The 24,513-nt window shown below is 31.6% G+C and overlaps 5 protein-coding genes and 1 pseudogene across 9 annotated transcripts; 3 read left to right on the plus strand and 3 right to left on the minus strand.

Annotated features, from left to right (window-relative positions):
- Window positions 1–716: 716 nt before the first annotated feature.
- LOC143192591 (uncharacterized) lies at window positions 717–5,172 on the plus strand. 5 transcript variants are annotated; one of them, XR_013004824.1, is made up of 9 exons: window positions 717–866; window positions 1,022–1,162; window positions 1,223–1,402; window positions 1,473–1,764; window positions 1,856–2,113; window positions 2,185–2,347; window positions 3,930–4,119; window positions 4,627–4,655; window positions 5,027–5,172. XR_013004824.1 is itself a non-coding variant. In XM_076398020.1 (9 exons), the coding sequence occupies exons 1-8, from the start codon at window positions 840–842 to the stop codon at window positions 4,652–4,654; spliced, it is 1,293 nt and encodes a 430-aa protein (XP_076254135.1). In that variant the 5' UTR covers window positions 717–839; the 3' UTR covers window position 4,655; window positions 5,027–5,172. The 5 variants fall into 5 exon arrangements, 3 of the variants coding, with proteins under 3 accessions (XP_076254135.1, XP_076254137.1, XP_076254136.1); XM_076398020.1 differs by having other exon boundaries at window positions 3,916–4,119; XR_013004825.1 differs by lacking the exon at window positions 4,627–4,655.
- Window positions 5,173–6,426: 1,254 nt separating this feature from the next.
- Window positions 6,427–12,897, minus strand: Acn (apoptotic chromatin condensation inducer acinus). Its single transcript, XM_076400325.1, has 7 exons — window positions 12,757–12,897; window positions 11,137–12,589; window positions 10,513–11,077; window positions 10,217–10,373; window positions 10,006–10,162; window positions 9,834–9,952; window positions 6,427–7,229 (listed from the first exon to the last, which is right to left on the minus strand). Exons 2-7 carry the CDS (start codon window positions 12,575–12,577, stop codon window positions 7,095–7,097), a joined length of 2,574 nt encoding a protein of 857 aa, XP_076256440.1. The 5' UTR covers window positions 12,578–12,589; window positions 12,757–12,897; the 3' UTR covers window positions 6,427–7,094.
- Window positions 12,898–13,509: 612 nt separating this feature from the next.
- Window positions 13,510–16,803, plus strand: TM9SF2 (Transmembrane 9 superfamily protein member 2). Its single transcript, XM_076398008.1, has 4 exons — window positions 13,510–14,056; window positions 14,113–14,684; window positions 14,987–15,293; window positions 15,349–16,803. Exons 1-4 carry the CDS (start codon window positions 13,928–13,930, stop codon window positions 16,309–16,311), a joined length of 1,971 nt encoding a protein of 656 aa, XP_076254123.1. The 5' UTR covers window positions 13,510–13,927; the 3' UTR covers window positions 16,312–16,803.
- Window positions 16,804–17,015: 212 nt separating this feature from the next.
- Window positions 17,016–17,850, minus strand: AIMP3 (aaRS-interacting multifunctional protein 3). The gene is made up of 4 exons (XM_076398030.1): window positions 17,707–17,850; window positions 17,465–17,653; window positions 17,310–17,405; window positions 17,016–17,252 (listed from the first exon to the last, which is right to left on the minus strand). Exons 1-4 carry the CDS (start codon window positions 17,788–17,790, stop codon window positions 17,103–17,105), a joined length of 519 nt encoding a protein of 172 aa, XP_076254145.1. The 5' UTR covers window positions 17,791–17,850; the 3' UTR covers window positions 17,016–17,102.
- Window positions 17,851–19,562: 1,712 nt separating this feature from the next.
- On the plus strand, window positions 19,563–23,785 carry LOC143192594 (uncharacterized). The gene is made up of 2 exons (XM_076398029.1): window positions 19,563–19,884; window positions 22,886–23,785. The coding sequence occupies exons 1-2, from the start codon at window positions 19,752–19,754 to the stop codon at window positions 23,728–23,730; spliced, it is 978 nt and encodes a 325-aa protein (XP_076254144.1). The 5' UTR covers window positions 19,563–19,751; the 3' UTR covers window positions 23,731–23,785.
- LOC143192699 (uncharacterized) lies at window positions 20,048–22,656 on the minus strand (annotated as a pseudogene).
- Window positions 23,786–24,513: the final 728 nt, after the last annotated feature.

The raw sequence follows: 24,513 nt of genomic DNA on the forward strand, positions 1-24,513 counted from the left end.
CTTAATAATTCTAAGAGGTTGGCGCAGTGGTGAAGGCGACAGGGCAGTCCACCTACTGTTGCGATAATCGCGGGTACGAATCCTGCTGGGGCATGGTTGTAAATTTATGTTGGTGATTGTCCTAGGTAAGACTATAAAATCCGACAAGGAAAATGATACGAACTATACGCCAATATCCAGACTGGGTAAGACCGAATGTTTTCTGGGTTGATTTCTAAGTTGGTCACTCGCCAGTCGGTAGGCTTAATGCCAAAGACCGTGGTTTGCATCCCACGTTAAACTATAGACCCAGTCCAGATAAACTTTCGTTGGTAAAAAGGAGGCTTCAAGATATATAAAAAAATCACTTGGGCTTCATTCAAAAACATATATTTTTAATAATCCAACATATTTAATATTACAATTAATTATTTATAAACGTATTGTTTTTATAATGTTTAGTGTATTAATTAACTAATTAAACAATAGAGCTACTTTAATAATAACTGGGAGTGTATAATTATCCCGCTTGTATTGATTTTTCTACTTTATTCGATTTATATAACAAGATGCAAAACATCGCAGCGATATATGGTCCCTTTAATCTATATTAAAATGATATATCCCAACACTATTCTTAATTAAATTTTCCACTAATTTCTAAATTCAAATAGGTGTGTACAATAGTTACCATAGTTACCGTTTATGCCTACGGGAATCGACGTATTCCTGCTCGACATGCGCCCCCAAATGGCGTTTGCGCCATCGGTAATTTTTCTTCAGAAAACTCCGCAGAGTGAAATGTTAATAGATAAATGAAAAAAATACTTTAAAACCCATGTCATAGCAAAACAGTATGAATGAAGACTAACTGTTTAAATTTTCCGGTAAGACAATCCAAGTGAATATTTGAAATGCTAGAATTTTTGTAATAAAACAGATAAATCGATATTTTTACTTATTTATTGGCACTTAATAAATCTATAATTAAATTGTAATTTTTCGTGGTTTTTTTATTTACTGAAAATTGATTTATTTCTAGGTAGCCATCACTTTGTTGATGCTATCGTTGATTCCATGGCCAGGACCAACAATATTTAAAATATCTTGTCCAAGAGAAAATGCCAGAATTGTTAGAAAAATAGTTCAAACTAAATGGATACCAGTATTAGATAAGTACAAGGTGAATTTACACTGATATGAAGTTTAAATGGTAAATATTATGGCCCAATTAAAATTTTAGGTCAAACTACCAATTGAATGCCCCTTTCATCCGCAAAGGGATATATTTGGTCCACAACAAGCTGCCAAAAAACAACATAGACCCTCACAATGGACGTGTGGGATTTGTGGCAAATCTTTTTTTGAAGAAAAATTCTTGGACATACACTTCGACAATCGACATAAAGGGTATACAAATATGGTGAATATTTATTATTTAATGTTATCTGATTGGTAACAGTTTCACTTAACTTGTTTTGCGATAATTTCAGGCAGAAGATGCAGTATGTCTAGCAGATTATTGTGATATAATGAGGTGCGATGTTATTAATACGCTTGATCTTAAAACAGTTTCATCGGACCATGAGAATACCGATATAGAAATTTGGAGAGAAGCCTCATCATATTCAAAAGCTTTGACTCCTTCAGGTCCAAGAGACGTCGCGAAATATACAGTAAAAAGTGATAATTTTGTCTTTTTACGGAAGTCTGCAAAATCAGATAAAACTCCGATTGGAAAACGGTGCCAAAAGACCGAAGCTCCCGAAGCTGCAGGCATAAAAGGTCTGGCTGAAACTAATTACATTAAATAATGATTATCATTAAAAGAACATTGATGACAGACTGAATTTCATCCTGATTTTTTTTTCAACAGATAGCAGCTCGTCCAATCAAGCTGATAAAACACAACAGAACACCAGCTCCAACAATATATGTCAGAGTGATTTGGTGGACTCGGCCTTACCGGCACCCAATAACCGCCAGCAACGTATCAACGAAATTCAGAAACTAAAAGCAAACTGTAAACCTGAAGAGTTGCAGAAAATCAAGACAAAATGTGAGATCTTGGTTAGGGACTGTATAGCAAGTTTACTAATACAACTAAGTATAAAAGATTTTAAAGAAGTCGAAGGTAAACAAAATGATCATATATATTTAGTATATTTTTTATATATTTATTAACTATTTATGTTTTATTTTCAGATGAGCTTAACAGAGCTATATGTTGGTATCTCACGTGTGATAGGTATTGGGAAGATTCGCAAAGTGATATCCGATCGTTTCCATGGGGTTTACTATGTATGGTTTTTATGGTGCTATCCCTTGGAGTGTGTTTGTGTTATTACGTTATTTGGGTTCTATTTGAGTAAGTAGTAGATTAGGGGGAAACCTTTTGGATGCTTTTTAAAGTAAATGTCAAATTTTAACAAGTTGTTTGAAGGTTAGAACTGCTGGGTTAGATTTAGGAAAGTTAAGAGGTGAATAAAGGACATCTGAAACACAACTGAAAAGTTCCCGGTCTACCATAGTAAAAGACTTTTTTTGGCAAAACTAGCAAACATTTTTTATTCAATATAATTCCCTTCAAGGGTGATACACTGATTATAGCGACCATCCAATTTTTCGGTACCATTTTTGTAGTACGATTTGATTTTTATAGTACGATTTGTCCTTTGCTTCAAAATAGGCCTCAGTTTCAGCGATCACCTCTTCATTCGACGAACATTTTTACCCAGCGAGCATTCTTTTGAGATCTGAAAACAGGAAATAGTCGCTGGGGTCAGATCTGGAGAATACGGTGGATGATGAAGCAATTGGAAGCCCAATTCATGGATTTTTGACACGGTGCATTGTCTTGGTGAAGCAGCACTTTCTTTTTCTTGCGGCCATTTTTCGGCGATTTCGTCCTTCAAACGGTCTAATAACGCTGTTAATGGTCCTTCCATTTTCAAGGTAGTCAATGAAAATTATTCCATGCGCATCCCAAAATACACACGCCATAACCTTGCCAGCCGACTGTTGCGTGTACCCACGCTTTGGGGCGGGTTCATCGTGTGCAATCCACTTGGATGACTGTCGATTAGACTTCAGAGTGAAATGATGGAGCCATGTTTCATCCATTGTCACATATCGACGCAAAAACTTGGGTTTATTACGCTTGATAATCTTCAAACACTGCTTCGAATCATCAACTAGTCGTTGCTTTTGGTCAAAAGTGAGCTCGCGCGGCACCCACTTTGCACAGAGCTTTCTCATACCCAAATATTCGTGAATGATATGATGTACACGTTCAGTTGATATTTTTAGAGTGTCTGCTATTTTATTCAATTTCAATTTACGGTCATTCAAAATCATTTTGTGGATTTTTTAAACAACTTTTGGTCGTCTACTGCGTTCACCGTCTTCGGTGCTCATTTCACCACGTCTAAACTTAGTATACCAATCCTTGATGGTTGATTTTCCTGGGGCAGTGTTCGGAAACTCGGCATCAAGCCAAGTTTTTGTTTCAACTGTATTTTTTCCTTTCAAAAAGCAATTTTTTATCAACACGCGAAATTCCTTTTTATCCATTTTTTCACAATAACAAAAGTTGCTTCACTCAAAATGCTATAATTCACAAACTAATGATCCGACAGCTGTCAAATTTATACACGCATCTTTTGAGGGTTAAGGCTAACTAAAAAACATATGGACTTAATTCTAGTAGCGCCATCTATGTGCCAGGCCAGAGACTTTTCAATTGACATGTTAGTTTACTATATGCGATAACTCTTTAAATATTTCGATATTTACTATATTTATCGTACCAACATATTCGCAAAATGTGATATTTTTATGTTTAAAATTGTAAAAGGTTATCCCCTTAATTAACCGTTAATATTATATTCAAAGGTCCCTTATGGTCCACTGATTATTTACATAAATCTACATTAGCCTTTTCAGCACAGACGATGTGAGTGTCACAAGCGCCAGTATAACGGATCGATCAACCCCATCACCTGCACATTTGTTACGAGGCGAATTGGGATCAGGTGAAGGACATCACGTGTACTCGGAGGATTACTTAGGAGGAGATAAAGATAACGAGTACATTTACGTTACGTATCCACCAGATTTGAAACGAAGACTGCTAGAAAGGTACGTCTATTTTATTATATATCGATTAGGAATTTTGATTAATATAGCAATCTAGATGTTCAAAATACAACGAGCAAGACTATATAGTACGACATATCGGTTAATAATAGACATTATCATGATATCACTTAAAAATATATATTATTTTGAAATTATAACATATCTAAGATTTAATATCATTGAAATTTTATAGTTCTATGAGTTCTCTTTAATTAAGTAGAAACAATTAATTTGTCGTCATTTCCTTAAAATCCTCAATTATCCACTTTATCGAATTGATCAGCAGAAAAGCTATATGCATTAATGTTCATAATATGAAAGTAAACTAACGAACAAAAATTCAACCATATAGCGTATTTTCGGCATTTTTTCCGTTAAGTTTAAGTACTACAAAGTTATTGATAAATTAACCGAATAATCTATAATTTATTGTTGAATTTTGCTAATTATAGGTTTTGAATAGTTGTTATTATAGTATTAGTTATTAATTTGTTTATATCTTCATAGCTGCTACAATCGAACTACACGCTTGTGAGGTAATAGAAACTATAGGAAAATGCTGCGTTTTAAGAAACCAAATACGAAGCGTTATAATTTTACAGAATTATACTCAAATGTATTGACAAAATTATATCTTAACAACGTTCATCAGTTGAGTACAATTCTGATTTATTTTTATTATTTTTTATTTATATATTAGATTTTTAGTCTGATATGTTCTTTATTTCAGAAATATATTTTTCTCTTACAATATTTCCACCTTGTAGATATTTAAACGTATTTTTATAGGCCCTTTTAGTTTAGTATCATATTGTAGTTCGCTAGAGTTATATGTTTTATAACATTAATCAATTTATTTGAACTTTATATATAATAAAATATTGATACAGTTCATACATTTTTTCAGACCCGAGGTTATTGTATAATCTAATAGAATACCGGCTGTGGTGTGTATGTATGATATATTATATATGCAAAAATTATGTACTTTCATTGTCAAATTGTGCTTCTTTTTAATAAAGCATAAAGACACTAATAAATTTCTATTTTCACTGTCCAGTATTTAATTTTATAATGTAAATGACATCGAGAGGTTCTTGTTTTATCTGCTTACGTGTATTTTGATCAGCGACATCTATTGGTGAAAATGCGAAGTATACATTTAAATAAATGTTAAAGAACCTAACCTAATTGTTACATTACTGAATTTTGACACTTCGCAACATAATAGTTTTCTTCCATTTAATATTATTGAGTTATTCAGTGTATAGTCCTTCCAATAAAACAGCCAATGCACGTCAACACCGTGGATGTATTACCAAATTAAGTTTATAGAAAGGTAAAATCCCTTTTAAACTCGGAGCACTTTTCTCCCTCATTTTACTAATTAGCATTACTCTATTAAAAAAAAAGACAATGAAGTCTAATGCGTCTGAGCATGTAACTAAATCGGTTCGTGTTGATACTGTACTGCCTTTATGTCAATATAAATATAATAAAACAACTTTAATCTACCTACATGTATTGGGGCTGTTTAATTAACTGTAGTTTAATACGTTATTTTTGTTTCATTATTTTATCAGTATATATAGAGCCAAAGTAAATGAAAATTTAAATTTCATGCGGCAACGTTGCATTATAAATTTTGCAATTACACAAAATTGCAATATCGACATTCATTACTGTTTGATTTGAAAAAATTTGCTGCCGAGGTTGTGTGTGCATTGTGTTTATGAACGTCAATTGAACAAACTAAACGACTGTAATAAAACTGTAATAGCGAGTAATATTTGCCAAGTCACCTCGTACGACGATACTCCACCGTATGTTGCAAAATTTACACTGGATACAGCGCACTATCGTTCAAGGAAACTAAGAAAAATCAACAATCTGCTATTTTCCACAGTAGGCAACTTATGCAAGCTTATGAATACTACCTCACCAATTCTTAAATATATATGGTCACAACGACCCCGCTGTTTCGAATTTGTGATGTAAAAGTTGAAATCATATTCAATTCTGTCTATCGCCATCTGTTGCCGAGTAACATTATTAAGTATTCAAATTTCACATGACTCGCTAACAAAAACAAGCAAAAGATGACTCCATATGAAAAGAAGTCATACAGCATATTAAATTTAAATATTTACTTAAAATGAATTTATCCGAAGATCCTGACAGATATACTTTTATCCTCAATTTTGCGACGAAATTGTTAGAACAGGTTGGGATACTTTAAAGACTAAGTATATCACTGCCCATGTGTGAAAACGTACTTGATTTCGCTCAGGTAAATAAAAAAAACACTTGCTGTAAGTGTACATTTATTTTTAAGCCAAGGAAATAATATTGTACAATAGTCATTCTATTCAATGCGGGGATACAGTCGTACTCTTTTACATGACTAATGTATTTTGTCGTGCTACGGCTTTATGACCTTTAGAAGGTAAATAATTTTTAAAAATGGATCCATAACTATGTTTCCTGCTTGTCTTGACCAGTACCAAATCTCGGCGAAACCTCACAAGAATAAACTCCCTCGACGAAATATTATGGATCGGACGTGTAACTGGAAATCCTATAAAAATTAGGATTACATAATCCATTCTCTCTATGTTGCGTTCACTCGTAACACCCGTCATAAAAAATGAGAACGTAAAAAAACCCCGACAATAGCCTACAAAAAATACCCTTCCTCTGCCTTAAAATAGCAGTATATATTAATAAAAATGCGGGATGCATTAATAAACGCGAGAATAATTTTTGACGTTCAATTTTATTATGAACATTATTCCGCTGAAATTATGAAAGTTACGCATTAAATGTTCCCTAACAAATTATAAACGGTTAACTAAAAGAGGAGGAAAACGTGAAATTTGATATCATTCACACACTCAATCTCGCAAGTAACACGCTCTTATCTACAAAAAGAAAAAAAATGAATAATACGCGTTCGTGGCGAATCGATACGGAAGTTAACGCCGCCTAAAATTGCGATCTCGGCGGTCTCTTTCTCTAGTTGTGTCTCTACGCCCAGAGGATCTCATTTCTTCCATACGACGTTTATTTTCCTCTAGGCGAGCCTGTCTTTGTTGCTGTTTTAAGGCGATCTGGAAAAAAAATGAATTATGAAACATTGAAGACTATTGACATATTAAAAAATTGTACTATGATAATCCTGACAATGGGCGTCAGTATCTTAAATTTGCATTACGCCCTATCGATTAATCTTGACTCAACCTGCGGGTTTAATAGTTGAAGAGTGCGTTTTTTGATTGAAAAATAAAAAGCGACTTATAGACTGTAGTCCGTGGGAAGTCTTTCCTAGACAACGCACACTAAATAACGTAACCTCCACTCTTCACGAATCCCACATTTCTTAGAAGATAGTGTATGTAAACAAGAAAAATGACAGCTATTGTAACTAACCTAATTAAGGGACAATATTCTAAGATTGAGATTTAAATATTGTTGCACAGCCTAGGTAATTGATACACGCTGATGCAGAGGAGTGTGGTGTGTAAGAATGAATATGATTCATAAGAGAGTCGAATATACTACTTAACTATTTTGTTATAAAGGGGTGCAGCTTAACAAGGGTGACCGAAATATAAAATATACATTTCTTGCTATATTATGTCACAAAATACAAACGCAAGCAAAATACACAAAAAAAACAAAGACAAAAAAACACAGTTTTAAATATATGCACTCTTAAATATTAGTGGTTTAGAGTCTCCTCAACGCTTTAGCATTTTTAGAGAATTATTAACGACAACCCATGCTAAATACCGACAGTTACATGTCCAAGGAATTCCAAAACAATAAGCTAATTAATATTTATAATGTTTAGAATTAAAAAAAAGGATTAAGAAGCAAAACAACCAAACTCGCACAAGAAACATCGAACAAATGAATAATAAAATGTTGTATAGGTAAAATTCATCCTACAATAAGCTATGTATAGGTTAAAATTAGACTTTAAATCACAGACCGATTTCTTTGAGGAAATTAAACAATTTGGGTCGGTTTTGAGGCAAGAATACAACCTTCAATGAATCAGGTAAGTCATGAATTCTTCTAATAGTTAATACATTTCTGTATTTCACCAAAACATGTAAGACTGACATTGGTTACTCACAATTGGGACACAGAGGTGGATTCTTTAGGAAGGAATGGGTGAATTTGTAGTGACCAATCAGTAGCCTGTTTAATTTTACTTGCAAATTTCTATTCCTTAAAGGTGTAACAGGGGAAAGAAGTCTTTTTAATGGGCCAAAGCTTGTTTTCCTCTTACAGCAGGTTTCAATCAAGTTGCAATAGCCTATTTACCAACCATCTATAAATGGGTAAAAATCCTTATAATATATAATATTTACAATTTGTTGACCACTCGTCATAGCGTTTATGCCGAGGTCATCGGTCAATTCATTCCCAGGTATGCCCTTGTGGCTGGGGATCCAGACCAATATTATGTTGTTTCATCGCGATATAACCAGACTATACAATTCAAGGATCTGCACCACTAGCGGATGTAAGGAAAAATATCATCGATAGCTTAAAGCGAGTTTCGCGAGTCATATACGCCATGTTTTTGCAAGGCCACTAAGTAACGTTATGAGAGTTAGGTACTTCCTTTTAGGTGGTTTCAGGCAAACCGTTTATCGAAAGTGTTACCACCTGCAAAACAAGGCTGCGACCAAAAAGAGCGATAATATCCTTTAGCATAGTCACTCCCAAGGTCTGTTTAATATTGGGATTTCTTATCCTTATTTATAACATGTATGCGACAAATTAAAAATACCTAAAAACTTCTTCCACCATACGACGAGAAATTATTTCCAAATTATCTCCCAACTTAAAAATCAGTCTCGAAAGTACCTGTAGCTGAGCAATAACTAACAGTTTTGCAATAAAATCAATTCAAGTACCAAAGGGAACTTTAATTAAAAATAATTTCATTACAGACCGCTCCACAAAACTCAGTCAGTCGTGAAGCTTCTACAATTCATTCAATTAGAACTTTACTTGAAATGATTAATGGACTACTTATTATATTAACTTAATAAATTATTTATTAATTTAATTTTACTAATTATATTAATAATTTATTTCTACTACTTTTCAATCAAAAGTATTTCAGTATTTATCGGTTAAAATTAGTTTCTTAACATAATACAAACAAGGCTTAAAACCATATACTTTATATATCACATCACTAGTGAGGCAGCTAAGCAAGAACGCCAAAAATAAGTATAATTATAAGTATAAAACTAGCCACGAATGAATTATTCGATGTGTCTCAACGCTAATAAATATATTTTTACAACTAATTTTGTTTTATTTATAGCACTCTGAAATTTCAACTTTCTTACTAGATATACTGTATATTGGAAAAAGTTCCAATATACAATATATTCGGTTCCGTTTTCAGCAAAAATGTTTTAATTGCTTGACTTCTAGTAACATCAGCATTCACCTCTTGAGCCTTACGCTTGCTCTACATTATATCGACGCTTCAAATTATGTTGCTAAATCTTCTCAAGAGTTTTATTTCAGTGACCAGAATATGACTCATCGTAATTGGTATATTTACGTTTTCATCGTAATTTCAAGTTTCAACAACGACAATAAACAATGTTTATCGACGAAACAAAAACATTACGAACTTTTTCCCAGGCCAAAATACAAGGATTATATTATTCTAAACTTACTTCTTCTGGGGAAAGGGGTTGCCAATAGATACTTGGTGTTGCTTTCGTTTTCAAAAACAAATCATCCATCGCTTTTTGCGGTACAGGTTCGTCCCGTTTTCTTCGTTTGTTTTGATAGTCTAAACAAACTTAATTAAAAACTAATTCAATAAAAAACGCGTGAACAAATTACCTTCGGGAGTATAGGATCTCCGAATGTGTTTCCTTTGTCTATCTCTACTCCTAGATCTTGAATTCCTAGATAAATTCGCGTCCTTTCCATCCCACTCCCGGTCTCGTCCTGTTCTGTCCCCATTCCTTTCATCAGCAGTATCTTCCTTTTCCATTTTCTAAAATAACTAATTATTAATTGATGTCTTATAATCTGTATTACGATAACCTACAATATTTTCTTGTTCTGGTGTTTTTTCCTTACGCACAATTGGTGGATGTTTAGCATTTTCCAAATCTTCTACTGTGGCAAATTCAATGATGAGTTGCTTACCATTCCCTATAGGCCAATGAACTCCATGTAAAGCATTTCGTGTCGCTTCAGCTTCCCTAATTAACAATTTAATTATATCAATGAACATATAAAAATATATTATAGTGTACATACATAATATAAGTAATTTATGTTATGAACACTAGAATTTTTATTCAATACAAAATGATATTGTTTTTGTCACTGTTTACTTACTCTGTAGTTTGATAATGGACATAACATTTGGATTTAATCCTATCAGTCCAAAATCCCTCTTCCCGAATTTTTCCTGTTCTCTCAAGTAATTCCCGTAGCTGTTTTACAGTAAAAGGCCGTACCAAGTTAGTTATATATAAAACTTCAGAAACAGCATTTTTCGCAGGGCTTGGTGGCGGCTTCAACTTGCTCGCTGTATCATCCACGATACTGATTTTTCTATTCATTGCAATAATATTTTCTTTTTCTTCAAAATCTTCTGGTTCTGCATTGAGCTCAGCTTCTATTTTTTCCATTTCTTCAGCCTCCATTTCATTGAATGATTTTTGACGTTCCTTCTCTGAACCTCTCCTTTCTTTTATAACAATTTCAAGATTTACTTCAGATTCAGGGAGAAAGTCAATACTTGTACATATGTCTTTTAATATATTTAGTTTTATGTTTCCTATTTCTGTTACATTACATTTACCCCATTTATTTTTTAAAAGCACATTAGTTGATTCTTTTTGAACTAAATTTCGTATAAGTGTAATTCTTTTTGTAGGCTTTTTCAATCTTGGTTTTTCTAAAATAAATACACAGTTGCACACATAACATAAATATAATTACACACCCTCAACTTACCTTCATGTTCCTTTTGCAATGGTTCAACAGTTTTCTTAATATCTGTTGGACTACTTGTTTCTGTTTCAGAATGCCTCTTTTGTTTCTCTGGGCTTTGTTCTTCAACAGAAGAACTTCTAACCAAGTTAATTTCGTGTTTGATTTCATTCTGTCCTTTCTTTTCATCTGTGGTTCTTCTCTTTAATGAAATCTTTTTTCTTACATTTTTATCATCATATGTGTCTGATCTATTATCTTTATCATCTTTACCACTTTTTTTGTTTAATTCGTACGAAGAAGACCAAGAGTCTTTTTGAAGTTCTTCAGTAACCTCTTTATTGATTTTTAATTCTTCTTGAAACGACTTTACTTCAGAAATCCTTTTTAATGATATTTTTTTTCTAGGCTCTTCCTTCTTCTCATTTGGTGTTATATTTTGGATAATTTTTCCAATAGTATCAGATCCCTCCTTACTTGGTTCTTCAAGTTTATTAATCTCAACAGTATCGAGATTTATATTTTCTTGAAATGTGTCCCCTATTATATCTTTACTTTCTCCTGAATTAAAATCAGATTGTTTTTGTTCTTGAATTGGTTCATTCACTTCAGAAATCCTTTTTAATGTAATTTTTTTCTTTGGTTCATCATTTTGTTTTATATCTTGACTTTCTTGATTTTCTTCTGTAGAAACTAGATCTTGTTTTGCACATTCTTTATTAATCTCCATTATACTAGGATTTTCAGTTTCAGGGTACATATTCTGCTTTGTATCCTTATTTTGTTCTGAATCAGAATTATCTGAATCTTTAGTTTTAGGTTTTTCTTCATTTCTTAGCTCACATTCTTCTTCTTTTGGATCATTACTTTCTATCTGTTCTGACTCCACTTGTAAGTTCCTTCCATCATCCTGATCTTTATCCTTATTTTCTTCATTTTCATTGGACTCTTCAGCGCATTGTTGGTCATTGGTTCCATCGTTAGAATTTCCATTATTATTTTCACCAGTAGTTATATTTTCTGATGTTATTGGTTCTGAATTACTTTCATCTATTTGTTCTTCTTTAATGACGCTGGGTGACTCAATTGTCACCTGTGTATTGTCATTTTCAATTTCCACATTATCTGTATCATTTGATTTATTTTTACCTTTAGACTTACCTTTACCCTTTTTTCCTTCTTTTACTTCTTCATTATCATCTACCTTAACTACTGGTGATTCTCGATTTCTACCACGAATTCTTTTCTTAAATGGTTTCTTAGAATCCCTATCAGGAGAATCATTATCTGAAGAATCTTTATCAGACCTATCTGGTGATTGGTTCAATTGTTTTTTATATTCATCATCAGATTCTTCGCTTGGTGTACCTTTTCTACGACGGGTAGAAGCTCTAGTTCCACGACGAGGAGTTTCAGGTTTTGCTTTTTCGGCTGCTTTTAGGGACCTTGTACTTTTCCTAACCATTATTCAAGATACCTAAAACAAAGCATATTAATGAAAATATGTCTATAAAATAAATAATATGAAAATAAACCAGAATAAAATTAAAATTTTTAAGGTTATGAAAGATATAAAGCAAAGCTTATGAAAATGTGGGGTATTAGAATAAGTTAAATATAGTATTAAAGGTGTTTATTAAATACCTTCTTAAAATTATTGATAATATGCAATATATTATTAAATATATCGCAGTATAACTATTTCACTACACACTTTACTAAAATAACAGTTTACTCAGAATCAGAATAACTGACAAACGCCAAAGAAACTCCAAAATATGACTATTTTGACATATATTACAAAATTGATGGCGTTAGAAACTATCGACTGAAACCAATCAAAAACCAATATTTTTAGAAAAATAAGTCTCAATCAATTTTTTGCAACAGCTAGAAAAAGTATAGATATTTTTATGAAATATATATCGATATTTTCAAGAAAAAATAAAAATACTGATATGTCGGAACAAAAAAATTTCTATAACATTTAAAAAAAAAACTTATTTCTTATATTTTTAATACATTAAAAATTGATATGTTCAGTACTCATTGTTCAGTTTTACTTCTCGGAGGTGCCTCAACAGTAGGGATGCGTTTTTCTACATCCCTACTGTTGAGATTTATCGTTATCGATATTTTTTGCCAACATTTTTTTGAAGGATATATCGATATAAAGATATTTTTGTAAGTCGATTTTTTCTCCGTATATCGATATATTTTGTTTAAACATCGAAAACGATATATCGTTATTTTCTTGGTAGCCGATACCCCAACGCAACAGTACTGTAGGAATGTCTAAAGCGACATAATATATCGATAAATAAAAACAGACATTATATGATTATTTGGAATAATAGAAATTATAGGCATTATTTTTAAATAATCGCTAAATAGAACTAGTACTATATAATTAATATATGGGTAACATGCTGTATAAATAATTATAAAAATTATTATAAGACATATATTATTACTTTAAATGCTATGATGTATTAGATCAAGAATATCATAATGAACGTTTAATTGAATTAATAACTAAAGTTCAATAGGGGGCTTAATGACCAAGCAAGTGATGACAGCTTGACACAGAACAATTGTCAATATGAACGTGTCTAGTCGGTGTTTAATTTAAATATTTTACAATTTCACAATTTAGAGTTTCGATTATTTTATAGCCTACAACTGAAAAACTAAAAGAACACTTATTTTGTCTAAATTTATTGGTTAATCCGGTTTCGGAATATATTTTCGTTCGAAATCCTTTAAGGCAATTTCGTTCAGTAGATATCAAATCCATGTTATCTCCGTACTAAAAATGTACAAAATGAAGTTGAATTTGTTGGTTTTACTCTTATTTAATATAATTTATGTCCATTGTTTTTATTTACCAGGTTTGGCTCCGGTAAATTATTGTAAAAAAGAAGATGAGACTAAAGATTGCCAGGTAAGTTGTCACTTATTTCAGGAATATAATTTATATACGTAATTTTTATATTACAGTCGGAGGTGACACTATATGTTAATCGATTAAATACAGAAGAGTCTGTTATACCTTATGAATATAATCATTTTGATTTTTGTTTACCTAAACCTGATTCTAAATCACCCGTAGAAAATTTAGGACAGGTTGTGTTTGGTGAAAGAATAAGACCCTCACCTTATAAAATTGAGTTCATGAAAAACTCTAGTTGTGTAGACGTTTGTAAAAAGGAATATAAAGGCAATGATAAAACAGATAACATGTTATTAGCTACATTAAGGAAAGGCATTAGTCTAAGTTATAAACATCATTGGATCGTTGACAATATGCCTGTCACTTACTGTAGTGATAATAGAAGAGACAGTAAAGTTTATTGCACAACTGGGTTTAAAATGGGTTGCTATACCAGAAACAAACGTACAACTTGTGATCCAGAAATGGCAGAAGAAGATGCATATTATATATTCAACCATGTAGATCTTCGAATTACTTATCATTCAGGTGTTAAAGAAGATTGGGGATCTCAATTTGGAAGTAATGGTGGACGTATAATATCAGTAAAAGTAACACCGAGAAGTGTTGATCATTCTGCGTAAGTATATCTTATTTGACAAAAAATAAATTTAGTTAGGTATTAATATTCTACCTGTTTAGATCTTTTTATATCTAAACAAACAGAAAATCTCAGTAGCTACATGTATAAGTATTATTTGATAACTCTGTTAGCAGTAATTTTTTTGTTTTTTGATATTAGATAATTGATAAGCAATATAAGGATTTTTGTTTAATAAAATCTTACTTGACATATTAATATTAGAATTATAAAGTGATGTGTAAATTCATAATATTATTTAATTATTATTAATTTTTTTAAATTGAATTATTGTTTTTCAGTGGTACTTGTGATGGGCCCAATTCAAAGTTATTACGTTTTCCACCTAAACCGCTTGGAAAGGATGAAAAGTTTGAAATTACTTACACGTATTCTGTAACTTTTATACAAGATAATACAGTAAAATGGTCATCCCGATGGGATTACATTTTGGAATCTATGCCTTACCCAAATATTCAATGGTTCAGTATTTTAAATTCTCTTGTTATTGTCTTGTTTTTATCGGGCATGGTTGGAATGATTTTATTAAGAACATTATATAAAGATATTGCCAGATATAATCAAATTGATAATGGCGAAGATGCACAGGTAAGATCTCTTTTTATCGGTTGTATATACTGACATTAAATTGTCAATTTTACAGGAAGAATTTGGCTGGAAGCTGGTTCATGGCGATGTATTTAGGCCACCACGCAAAGGGATGTTACTGTCTGTGTTATTAGGATCAGGAGTCCAAGTATTTTGTATGACTCTTGTTACATTAGCTTTTGCATGTTTGGGATTTTTAAGTCCAGCAAACCGAGGTGCACTCATGACATGTGCGATGGTTTTGTACGTTCTTTTAGGCTCACCAGCTGGATATGTGTCTGCTAGAATTTATAAAAGCTTTGGTGGTGAAAAGTGGAAGTCAAACATTTTGTTAACTTCAATGTTAGCTCCTGGTATAGTCTTTGGTTTATTTTTTATTATGAATTTAGTTTTATGGGCTAAAGGTAGTTCCGCAGCCATACCTTTCAGTACCCTAGTTGGCTTATTGGCCTTATGGTGGTTAGTTTCGGTACCTTTAACGTTCGTAGGTGCCTTCATTGGATTCAGTAAACGCACTATTGAGCATCCAGTACGTACTAATCAAATACCACGCCTAATTCCAGAACAGTCGGTATACACTCAGCCATTACCAGGAATCATTATGGGAGGCGTGTTACCATTTGGCTGCATTTTTATTCAATTGTTTTTCATTCTAAACTCCATTTGGTCCTCGCAAATGTATTACATGTTTGGTTTTCTGTTTTTGGTGTTCATAATACTTGTGATAACTTGTGCTGAAACAACTATTCTCCTTTGTTATTTCCACTTATGCGCTGAAGACTATCATTGGTGGTGGCGATCCTATTTGACTTCCGGATTTACAGCTATATACTTATTCTTATATTGTTGCTATTATTTCTATACCAAACTTCAAATTGAAGATGCAGCTTCTGCATTTTTGTATTTCGGATATACCACGATTATGGTCTTTTTATTCAACTTACTCACTGGTTCCATAGGATTTTTTGCTTGCTTTTGGTTCATCAGGAAAATTTACAGTGTCGTTAAAGTTGACTGAAGTGTAAAAAAACTATATAAATGTTTATCTTTTATCATGTCTTATTTTATTTTCAAAATGATTGTTATTATCTCTTTGAAAGATGTAGTAATGATTATTTGTAAAGGACTATTTTAAATGGTTCCTGGAATTTAAAAATTATTTATGAAACGGTTAATGTGCAAATATTAGTTAACAACTAATTGATTTGTATAACAAAATGTTCTCTAGTCTTTGTACATTCACTTTTTAAACATATATTTTTTATACCGTACATGTAACATTTATTGGAATGTAAGTTTTTGTTAACAACAGCTGAGAAACTTACCACTAGTTTTTCCTGAACTATTTATTTAGATACATAAATTATTATATGGAATGAGGATAATTATCAGTATTGACTTCAATTTTGTCTAAAGCACATTTTAGAGAATGTTTACGTTGTGATTGGAAGTTTTTGCTACTGTAAAATATTAGTCCTTACTGTAATATAACTTTAGTTTGTATTAAAAATATGCTTTAGTTATTTCCTATATTTAATTAAAACATAAAAATAATCTAATTTATATTGTTGGTACTAGAAATTGTTATATTTAAATTTTTGTTTATGGGTAACGAATGGTTAAAATAAAGATGAGAGTAAATTTTTAACAGATTTTGGTGATGTAGAAATGTCTAGAATAGTTCAACGTTAAATATGCGTATTATATTAAGACTTCAATGAATCATCCAGATTACTTTTATTTGCTTTAAATTAAAACAATAAATACTATTGGTTTTTTCAATATTACTGGTGATTCCACTTTGATCTATTAATGTTTAGCCGGGACCAAGGTAGCTAAATAATTGGTGTTGAAATTTATTAAATTATTACTCTGTCTTAAGGTAGAATCTTGTTGAACGTTGTCAAACCATCTTGAAACATGTATGTATTTCTCCTTATCTAGAGGGGATAAATTAATCTAAAATAAAGCAATTTATTTATTAGTATATTACATATTTAAAACATGTCTACTTACCATTGTTTTTACAAGAACATAATATAGGAATGCATCAGCAATAGAAAATTGTTCATTTACAAGGTAAGTTTTTGTTTCCAAGTGTTCATTTAAATCCTTTGCAATAAAAAAAAGGACATTTTTAAATATCAACATAGTTATGAAAGCTAACTAACCTTAAATGTTGAGTGAAGATTTTGATTATTATGTATTAAGTATATTATTGTGTATTCTAACCACTGTCGCATCTGTGCCTCATCTAAGTGATTATTAGGCTTTAAACATAATTTTGATTCTTTCAACAGTGAAAAAATTATATTAATTACACCTATAGTTGTCTTATTGTCATGTGTTCGAATACATACCTGAAAAATAAAGTAAATTACAAAATTAAAAACAAGCACCCAAAAAAACATACGTTATCTTTAATAGAAATTTTACCCAAAGGTATTTTTAAAAATTTTGCCAAATTATTAAAATAATCCACAGAAATCGATGCCATGTTTACCTTGCGGGCAATGATAATCAAAGTATTATATCGAAATATATCGATTATAACTATTAATAGAACATTCGAATACAGGAAGTATTAGAATCTTTGGTGTTGTAGATTGAATAAATAATATGTTGATGGGCAGTAATATTGGAATAAAAAAATTATTATATAGCATTGAAACAATGGGATTTTGAATTTTTAAAGTGAGTAACATAAAAATATTTCCGATAAATTAAAACTTAGTATGGTTATTTCGACTAAGCTCAGCGCTAGTGACTAAATAGTATACTATTGAAAAAACTGGGCGCTGATTAGTGAGGTGCACAAAGCAAACATAAATAAACAAACTTAAATGGGTACAACTCAGGGATGCTGGCCACATTTCGATATATCAATATTAATCGATCAAATATCAACAGATCGCTTTCTACATTTTTAAAAAAATATCGATATATCGGAGGAAAAAAAAATATCGAATTTTTTTTGCAAAAGGAATAAAAAATATCGATATTTTACAAAATATATATGGAAATTTTTAAGCAAAAATAAAAATACTGAAATGTTATAGTGAATATAATCTTGAAATATTAGTCTAAAAAATATTTTTTTTTTCTAAATCTCTTAAAGAATAGTGATGTGTATCAAAAATTGTATTGAATTTATTCTGAAAAGTATTTAAAAAGAAATATCGATATATAGCCCAAAAATATCGATATTTTTTAAAGAAAATATCGATATAATCTATATTAAAATTTTTCTGCATCTCTAGTACACCTCTAAGCAGGATTTTCATTTTCGTCCATGTCACTAGATGGCAGTCGATAAAAAAACTACAGATTTCTCTCTTTTGATTTGACGTATTTTTGATATGACAGATTTCATTCTTTCGATTAGAAGTATACATGGTATATATGAGTATACATTTTATAAAATATTGTATGTAGTATTTATTTAAATTGGTTGTTAATTAAAAATAATTGGTTAAAATTATTAGAGAAGAAAAAAATCGTATTGATCAGACAATTTCAGCAGGATAGTTTGGAAATATTAGAAGTTACGGGATTAGAGTAGTTTCTCTGATACCTGGCCTGACCATTTCGTTTCGGCATTCAAAAGCCTGATTATCAACAATTTTTTTTCTTTCTCTTCTGGAAGAGGATATATCAGATGGAGGTTTGGATAACTTACGCAATTTTTTTGCAACGGAACTGTTAACTGGCAACAAATCTACAACAGCCTTAACATTATCATCCATGCTTTCCATAACAGTTCGTATATATATTAAATCTTATTAAAAAAATAAAATAGCAAAGAATATCAGAACATATATGTCAGGTTTTATTGCCCCAAAGTTATTAAAATTAATTAAATGTGAAGGTTGCACGGCAAAAATTCTGTATCGCGAAACCGATAAAAAAGACATAAAAAAGTAAAGGTTTCCAAATCAAAATTGTAACATATAATTACTATCTTTAATAAATTAAATTATATTTTGGACACATTATTTTAATTTATAGTTTTTTAGCGTATAATATTTAAGGCAGTAATTATTTACAATTAGAAAATAAGTTATCAGTTGTCATATTAGATTAAACAAATATTAACTAGTATTTAAATAATATAGTTTATTAAAATTATATTTTTTAATTACCTCCTATAATATAAATAAATTTAAACCTATTTTTTAATTCCCCTTGTAGTAAATAAACCCGATGTGCGCGCCCTCTGGTGACACGGACGAGCCCAACTTGGTTACAGTTCTATACAGAGGAGGTCGCGTTCTAAGCCTGCCTATTTTGTAGTGAGGTGACGTGGCGTGAGTCACGGCGAGATTTTGTGGGTACGATTTTTTTGTGAACGATAGCTATCGCGCAATATTGCTTCGTAGCATGCCGTGACGCAGTTTTGGCTAACGTGTTCCTGCGAGATGTAGCGTTCTTGTCGCAGTTTTTCGGTTAGTGTTTAAAATGGAAGAAAAACTAATCGAAGCTGTGCGGATTCGACAAGTTTTGTACGATACAAGTCATGTAGACTACATGAAGACAAAACTCAAAACTAAAATATGGAAGGAAATCGCCACAGAAATAGGCATGGAAAGTGGTATGTTTATTTATTTTATATACATTGTGTATGTTAATATTTTTCTCGAATAACACTTTTCCTCTGCCAAGGTATCGCCCCTGGAGAGTTAGAATAATAAGTAAAATTCTGTCTAATCGTAAAAGCTTATTTCTTTCCCGTCGTCTTCACTTCGAGGTACTGATTAACTCCTTGAATAATTGTGGAATACAGAACCAGCTTTCACAACATTAATGACACTTTCTACTTCAATTTCAGAAGGTGTCCGAAAAACGCGAAAACGCGAGCAACGACCGAGAAAATGCATTCAACGGTTTGGCGCGCTCGGGATAGTTTATAGTTAAAGACTTTATTTTCATAACCATTCGTGACGCTACGTTTTGGATAATGTTACATTAAATTCTCACATAATGGGAACGCGTCATCGCCTACCAACACATAGACACATCCGTTCAACAAAACAGTGAATTTACGTCATCTGAATTGATGACATCAAAATGCCGCAATGTTGCCGCATCAACTCCGAGTTTTGGTTCATTTTGGCTTTGACGTACAACATTCCAATCTAAATAAAATAATTAAACAAAAATGCTGTTATCATAATTTATTTTAACATTATAGTACATCTAATGCATATATTATTAAGGATTTAAAACTACAATTAATTATGCTGTTATAATATTTTGTAGGTTAGAGTTGTGTTTTATTATATTAAATTCTTTCCCGTACCAACTATGAGTAATGCCAGGAAGCCTAATCCACCTAATTAACAATATAACAGTACATTCAAGTAATGTATTCTACTTTTATTAGATAGCATATTTACATTTTACATTTTGTTCTTGTTTTCTTCAGTTCAGTGTCCTAAAGTAATTTTAAGTATCACCATATTTCTTCTAAGTTTGTTCTGTTACTACCTGTATACATATTTCTTGATAAAACTGGAATTAGTCACTGCATTCACCCTAATAAATTTTGCCATATCTGCAAAACAGTTATTACCTCCCTGATCACACATTTTAACCAAATGCTCATGTTTATTCTGAATAATCGCACACATATCTATGCACATACATTTTTCACATTCTACAATAGGATTTCCTACAGTTACCGTATATTAATTATATACTCACATTTACTTGTTTCCACTGCCATCACTCGGTCTTGAAAATTGTCAGTATTGAATTATAATCCCATATTCAGAAAGTTTTATTCAAGCGAATAACTGGGCTGTTTATTTCCAATCTATCTAACATTTGTTCACGAGTCCATCATTTGTCAATTTCTTCTTCAATGTGTCTGATCGAATTCATCGAAATCGAAGGTATTATAAACCATTCCTGTTTCCAGCATGAAGAACAATATATTTGCAATGGACTATTACGAAATGTTATGGCTAATAAAACCTAATCAATTATTATTCTAACGTTTACCTTTTTCCATCAACTTTTGTTCTCTTAACACCATATTTATTATCATCTTGAGTGATTGAGTGACCATTCTGAAATATTCAAATTTTCGGTTTCATCTAAATACACATATTGAAATAATAAGTGTCATTGTTTTATATGCTTTTAAAAATTGCATTCGTTTAGATGCAATGTCTAGAAGTTCCATTCGACCTCTTCGTGGGTATCTCTAAGCTTTCTATGGATACTTTTCAAATTAACAGTTTCCTTTGAAATATTTGTATTAAATCATGTTATATTGAAATCACTACTCACCCTTTTTATACATTTCATATATTTGATGACTGATAGAGCTAACATCAAGCTGATCAACTGACCAACTTGGCTCTTGAGGGGGTGACCAACCTTTCGTATAAGGACAGTCTTTTTTCGGTCGATCCAAGATTATATTTTTCTTTTTTGAGATATTTCAGTGACCGTGTCCATACTAATCTTCAGTGCAGCTGCAATAAACCCTAAAAATATTTTAAATAAAAACCGCAGCAACAACGGTATTTAATAGTAAAAATGATAAAAAAAATAACGAATTTTACTTGCAAGAGGAGTCCTCCATTATTTCGTTCCTGTTCGAAGTAACTGTAACTAGGTACGCAGTCTGTTGTGTCTATTTGACCATCGGACGACTTTTGCAGGCTGATTCAATTACATGTCCAAATTTATCAGACATCATTTTAGCTCTTTTTAAATAGAATAAAATGTGAAGTATAATATTGTCTAATTTACAATTTACGACAGGTAATACATTAAACATATTGATGACGTGATTTCACTGTTATTTGAATAGATTGTATGGTATTGGCTCCGCAAGTGGCAGGTGCTGGAAGATGTAAAGTATGCCTCCACATTTTCTCTGCTAGAACGCTTATTCCTAAAACGTTTCCATCACTAAATCTTCCTTGCGCTCTTACATGAACAGCAATATAATTAGGGTCGACGATAGCCAATAGCGAGTAAGTACGAGAAAGTACAATGGAAAAAGCACGCTATTTTCTTTCAAAACTAACGGCAACTGATTTTCACTCTTCTGCTGAGGATTCCGGCAAGTATATCGGGTGCATTACTTTCCAAATTGCTTCAGATATTTCGCGCACAATGTTAGACACCATTCGATCATCCATTCTGTAACTTGATGCAGTATTTCCGTAGCTGTTTCCTGTAGCCAAGTACCTGGTAACAATAAAACAACTTTTAAAATTATTAGGAATTGTTTGTAAACATTTTTTCGGATGACAAAAAATTACAAATGCTTATTTATTTTAACCAATTTCAACCGGCTACAATATTGATTAAGGTTGACAATGACAATAATTTGTATACACCACATGAGTTAAAAAATGTTTATTCATTCGAATAAATTAACTCATTGACCCTGTGTGTTTGCTTAAATTGAGTTAAATTTTCTTCTCATGAACAAACATTCATTTAAGTCACTTGGTATATAAATAACTATTAAAAGTCCTCAAACTTTGTAAAATGGTCTTCTTATAAATATTGATAGATTTTTTTAGAAAATTGTGTATTGGTAAGGCTCTGAAATTAATCCATTGTTGTAGGAAATGAAGCAAAGACTCTATGGGAAAAACTCAGACATTCACTAAGAGACGCAATCCGGCGACAACAGAGATATCTTAAAAATGGATCTGCGGTAGAATATATTAAGGAATGGAAATTTCAAAAACAGATGGGATTTCTGCAGCCTTACATGGCCAATAGATCGAGAGAAGGAAACCTCCGAGAAGATACGGAAGCAATCCAAGATTCTGAAGAAAATGTAAATGTAGAAGAAGATTATTTATATACGCAATACGAAACCGTAAACGATGAAGCTAAACCAGATGGACTTCCAGAAACGTTGCCTTCGACGTTAGCTGCGACTCCGGCATCAACTGTAACCCAAAAAAAATTAAGGAAAAAGATTAAAGAAGATAAAATCACTGCCCTATATAAAGATATTATGAAGCGACGTGAAAAAAGCGGTAAAGCAAGAACAGAAAAGCGAAAAAGCATGTTACATGAATTGAAATCTACACAAAATGATCCCCTATTTCACTTCTTTATGTCAATGTACCAATCAACTAAAAGAATGTCATCCTTAGATCAGCACATTGTTAAAAACCGCGTTTTCAAGACGGTTTCAACGGTCGAGGCCAAATTACTGAGCAGTTCTACGTATGCTGTCCAGCATCAGCTCAACCATATTCAGCAGCAGCCTAGACACAAACAACCGCTGCTACACTATACTCTTCCATACTCTTCATCGTGCAGCACAAGTTCGAGCCCATCGTATTCCTATTCGGATAATTCACTTTTGAGCCCTGTTGGCAACATTCATGAGGAACAAGAAAACAACGCGGCCAATTCAGATAGTATTTTTAACTATATTTTATCAAAAAAATAATTTTGTTAACAATGTTAAATTAATTGCTAATTAATTAAATGGATTACCTTAGAAATAGTGCTAGTTTTTCTTCAATGTCAACGGACCTCGTAGCATTAAACCATAATTTATTAACTTGCACCTCTCTAAATTGATCACGATTTAGTCGAAAATAATTGTTGAATTTTTCGTCATTAAGTTCTTTAATTAAAATAAATTATTCATAAGTCTTAAAGCGAGAACTGCAAAATAGTGTTTAGTTTTGGAGAATCCCACCCGCTTTCGGTAAACTTCGGTAATTTCCGCCTAATTTTGCGACTCTGTCATTTACAAGCGATCGAGAGGCAGGATTCGACGAATTACAATCGAACAACTTGAGGCAATTAAAAATGCAATGGATTAGGGATGCAGAAAAAATATCGATATATCGATATTTTGTGAAAAAAACATCGATATTTTGGGTCGATATTTTTTGGTCTATATATCGATATGTTTTTTAACCGATATTTTTTGATATTTTTTCAAAATATATTAAACATAATTTTTTATAAACCTTTAAAATTGATGTTTTTCGATATTTTTTTAAAATAATTTTAAATGTTTAGGCTAATAGTTCACTATTTTTTATTTTTTCTAAAAATTAACGATATATTTTTTTTCGGCGATATATAGATATATTTTTTAAAATATGGAAAATGATATATCGATATTTTTTTTAAATATCGATATTTTTTCGGTACCGAATTGTTTCGGTAAATATAGATATTTTTTGTAGGGGTGACAATGGGATACAATTGAATCACC

Source organism: Rhynchophorus ferrugineus, unplaced genomic scaffold (genome assembly GCF_030347505.1).
Source record: "Rhynchophorus ferrugineus isolate W39M unplaced genomic scaffold, kcgeb_rfMv2 rfM3, whole genome shotgun sequence".
Lineage (NCBI taxonomy): Eukaryota > Metazoa > Arthropoda > Insecta > Coleoptera > Curculionidae > Rhynchophorus > Rhynchophorus ferrugineus.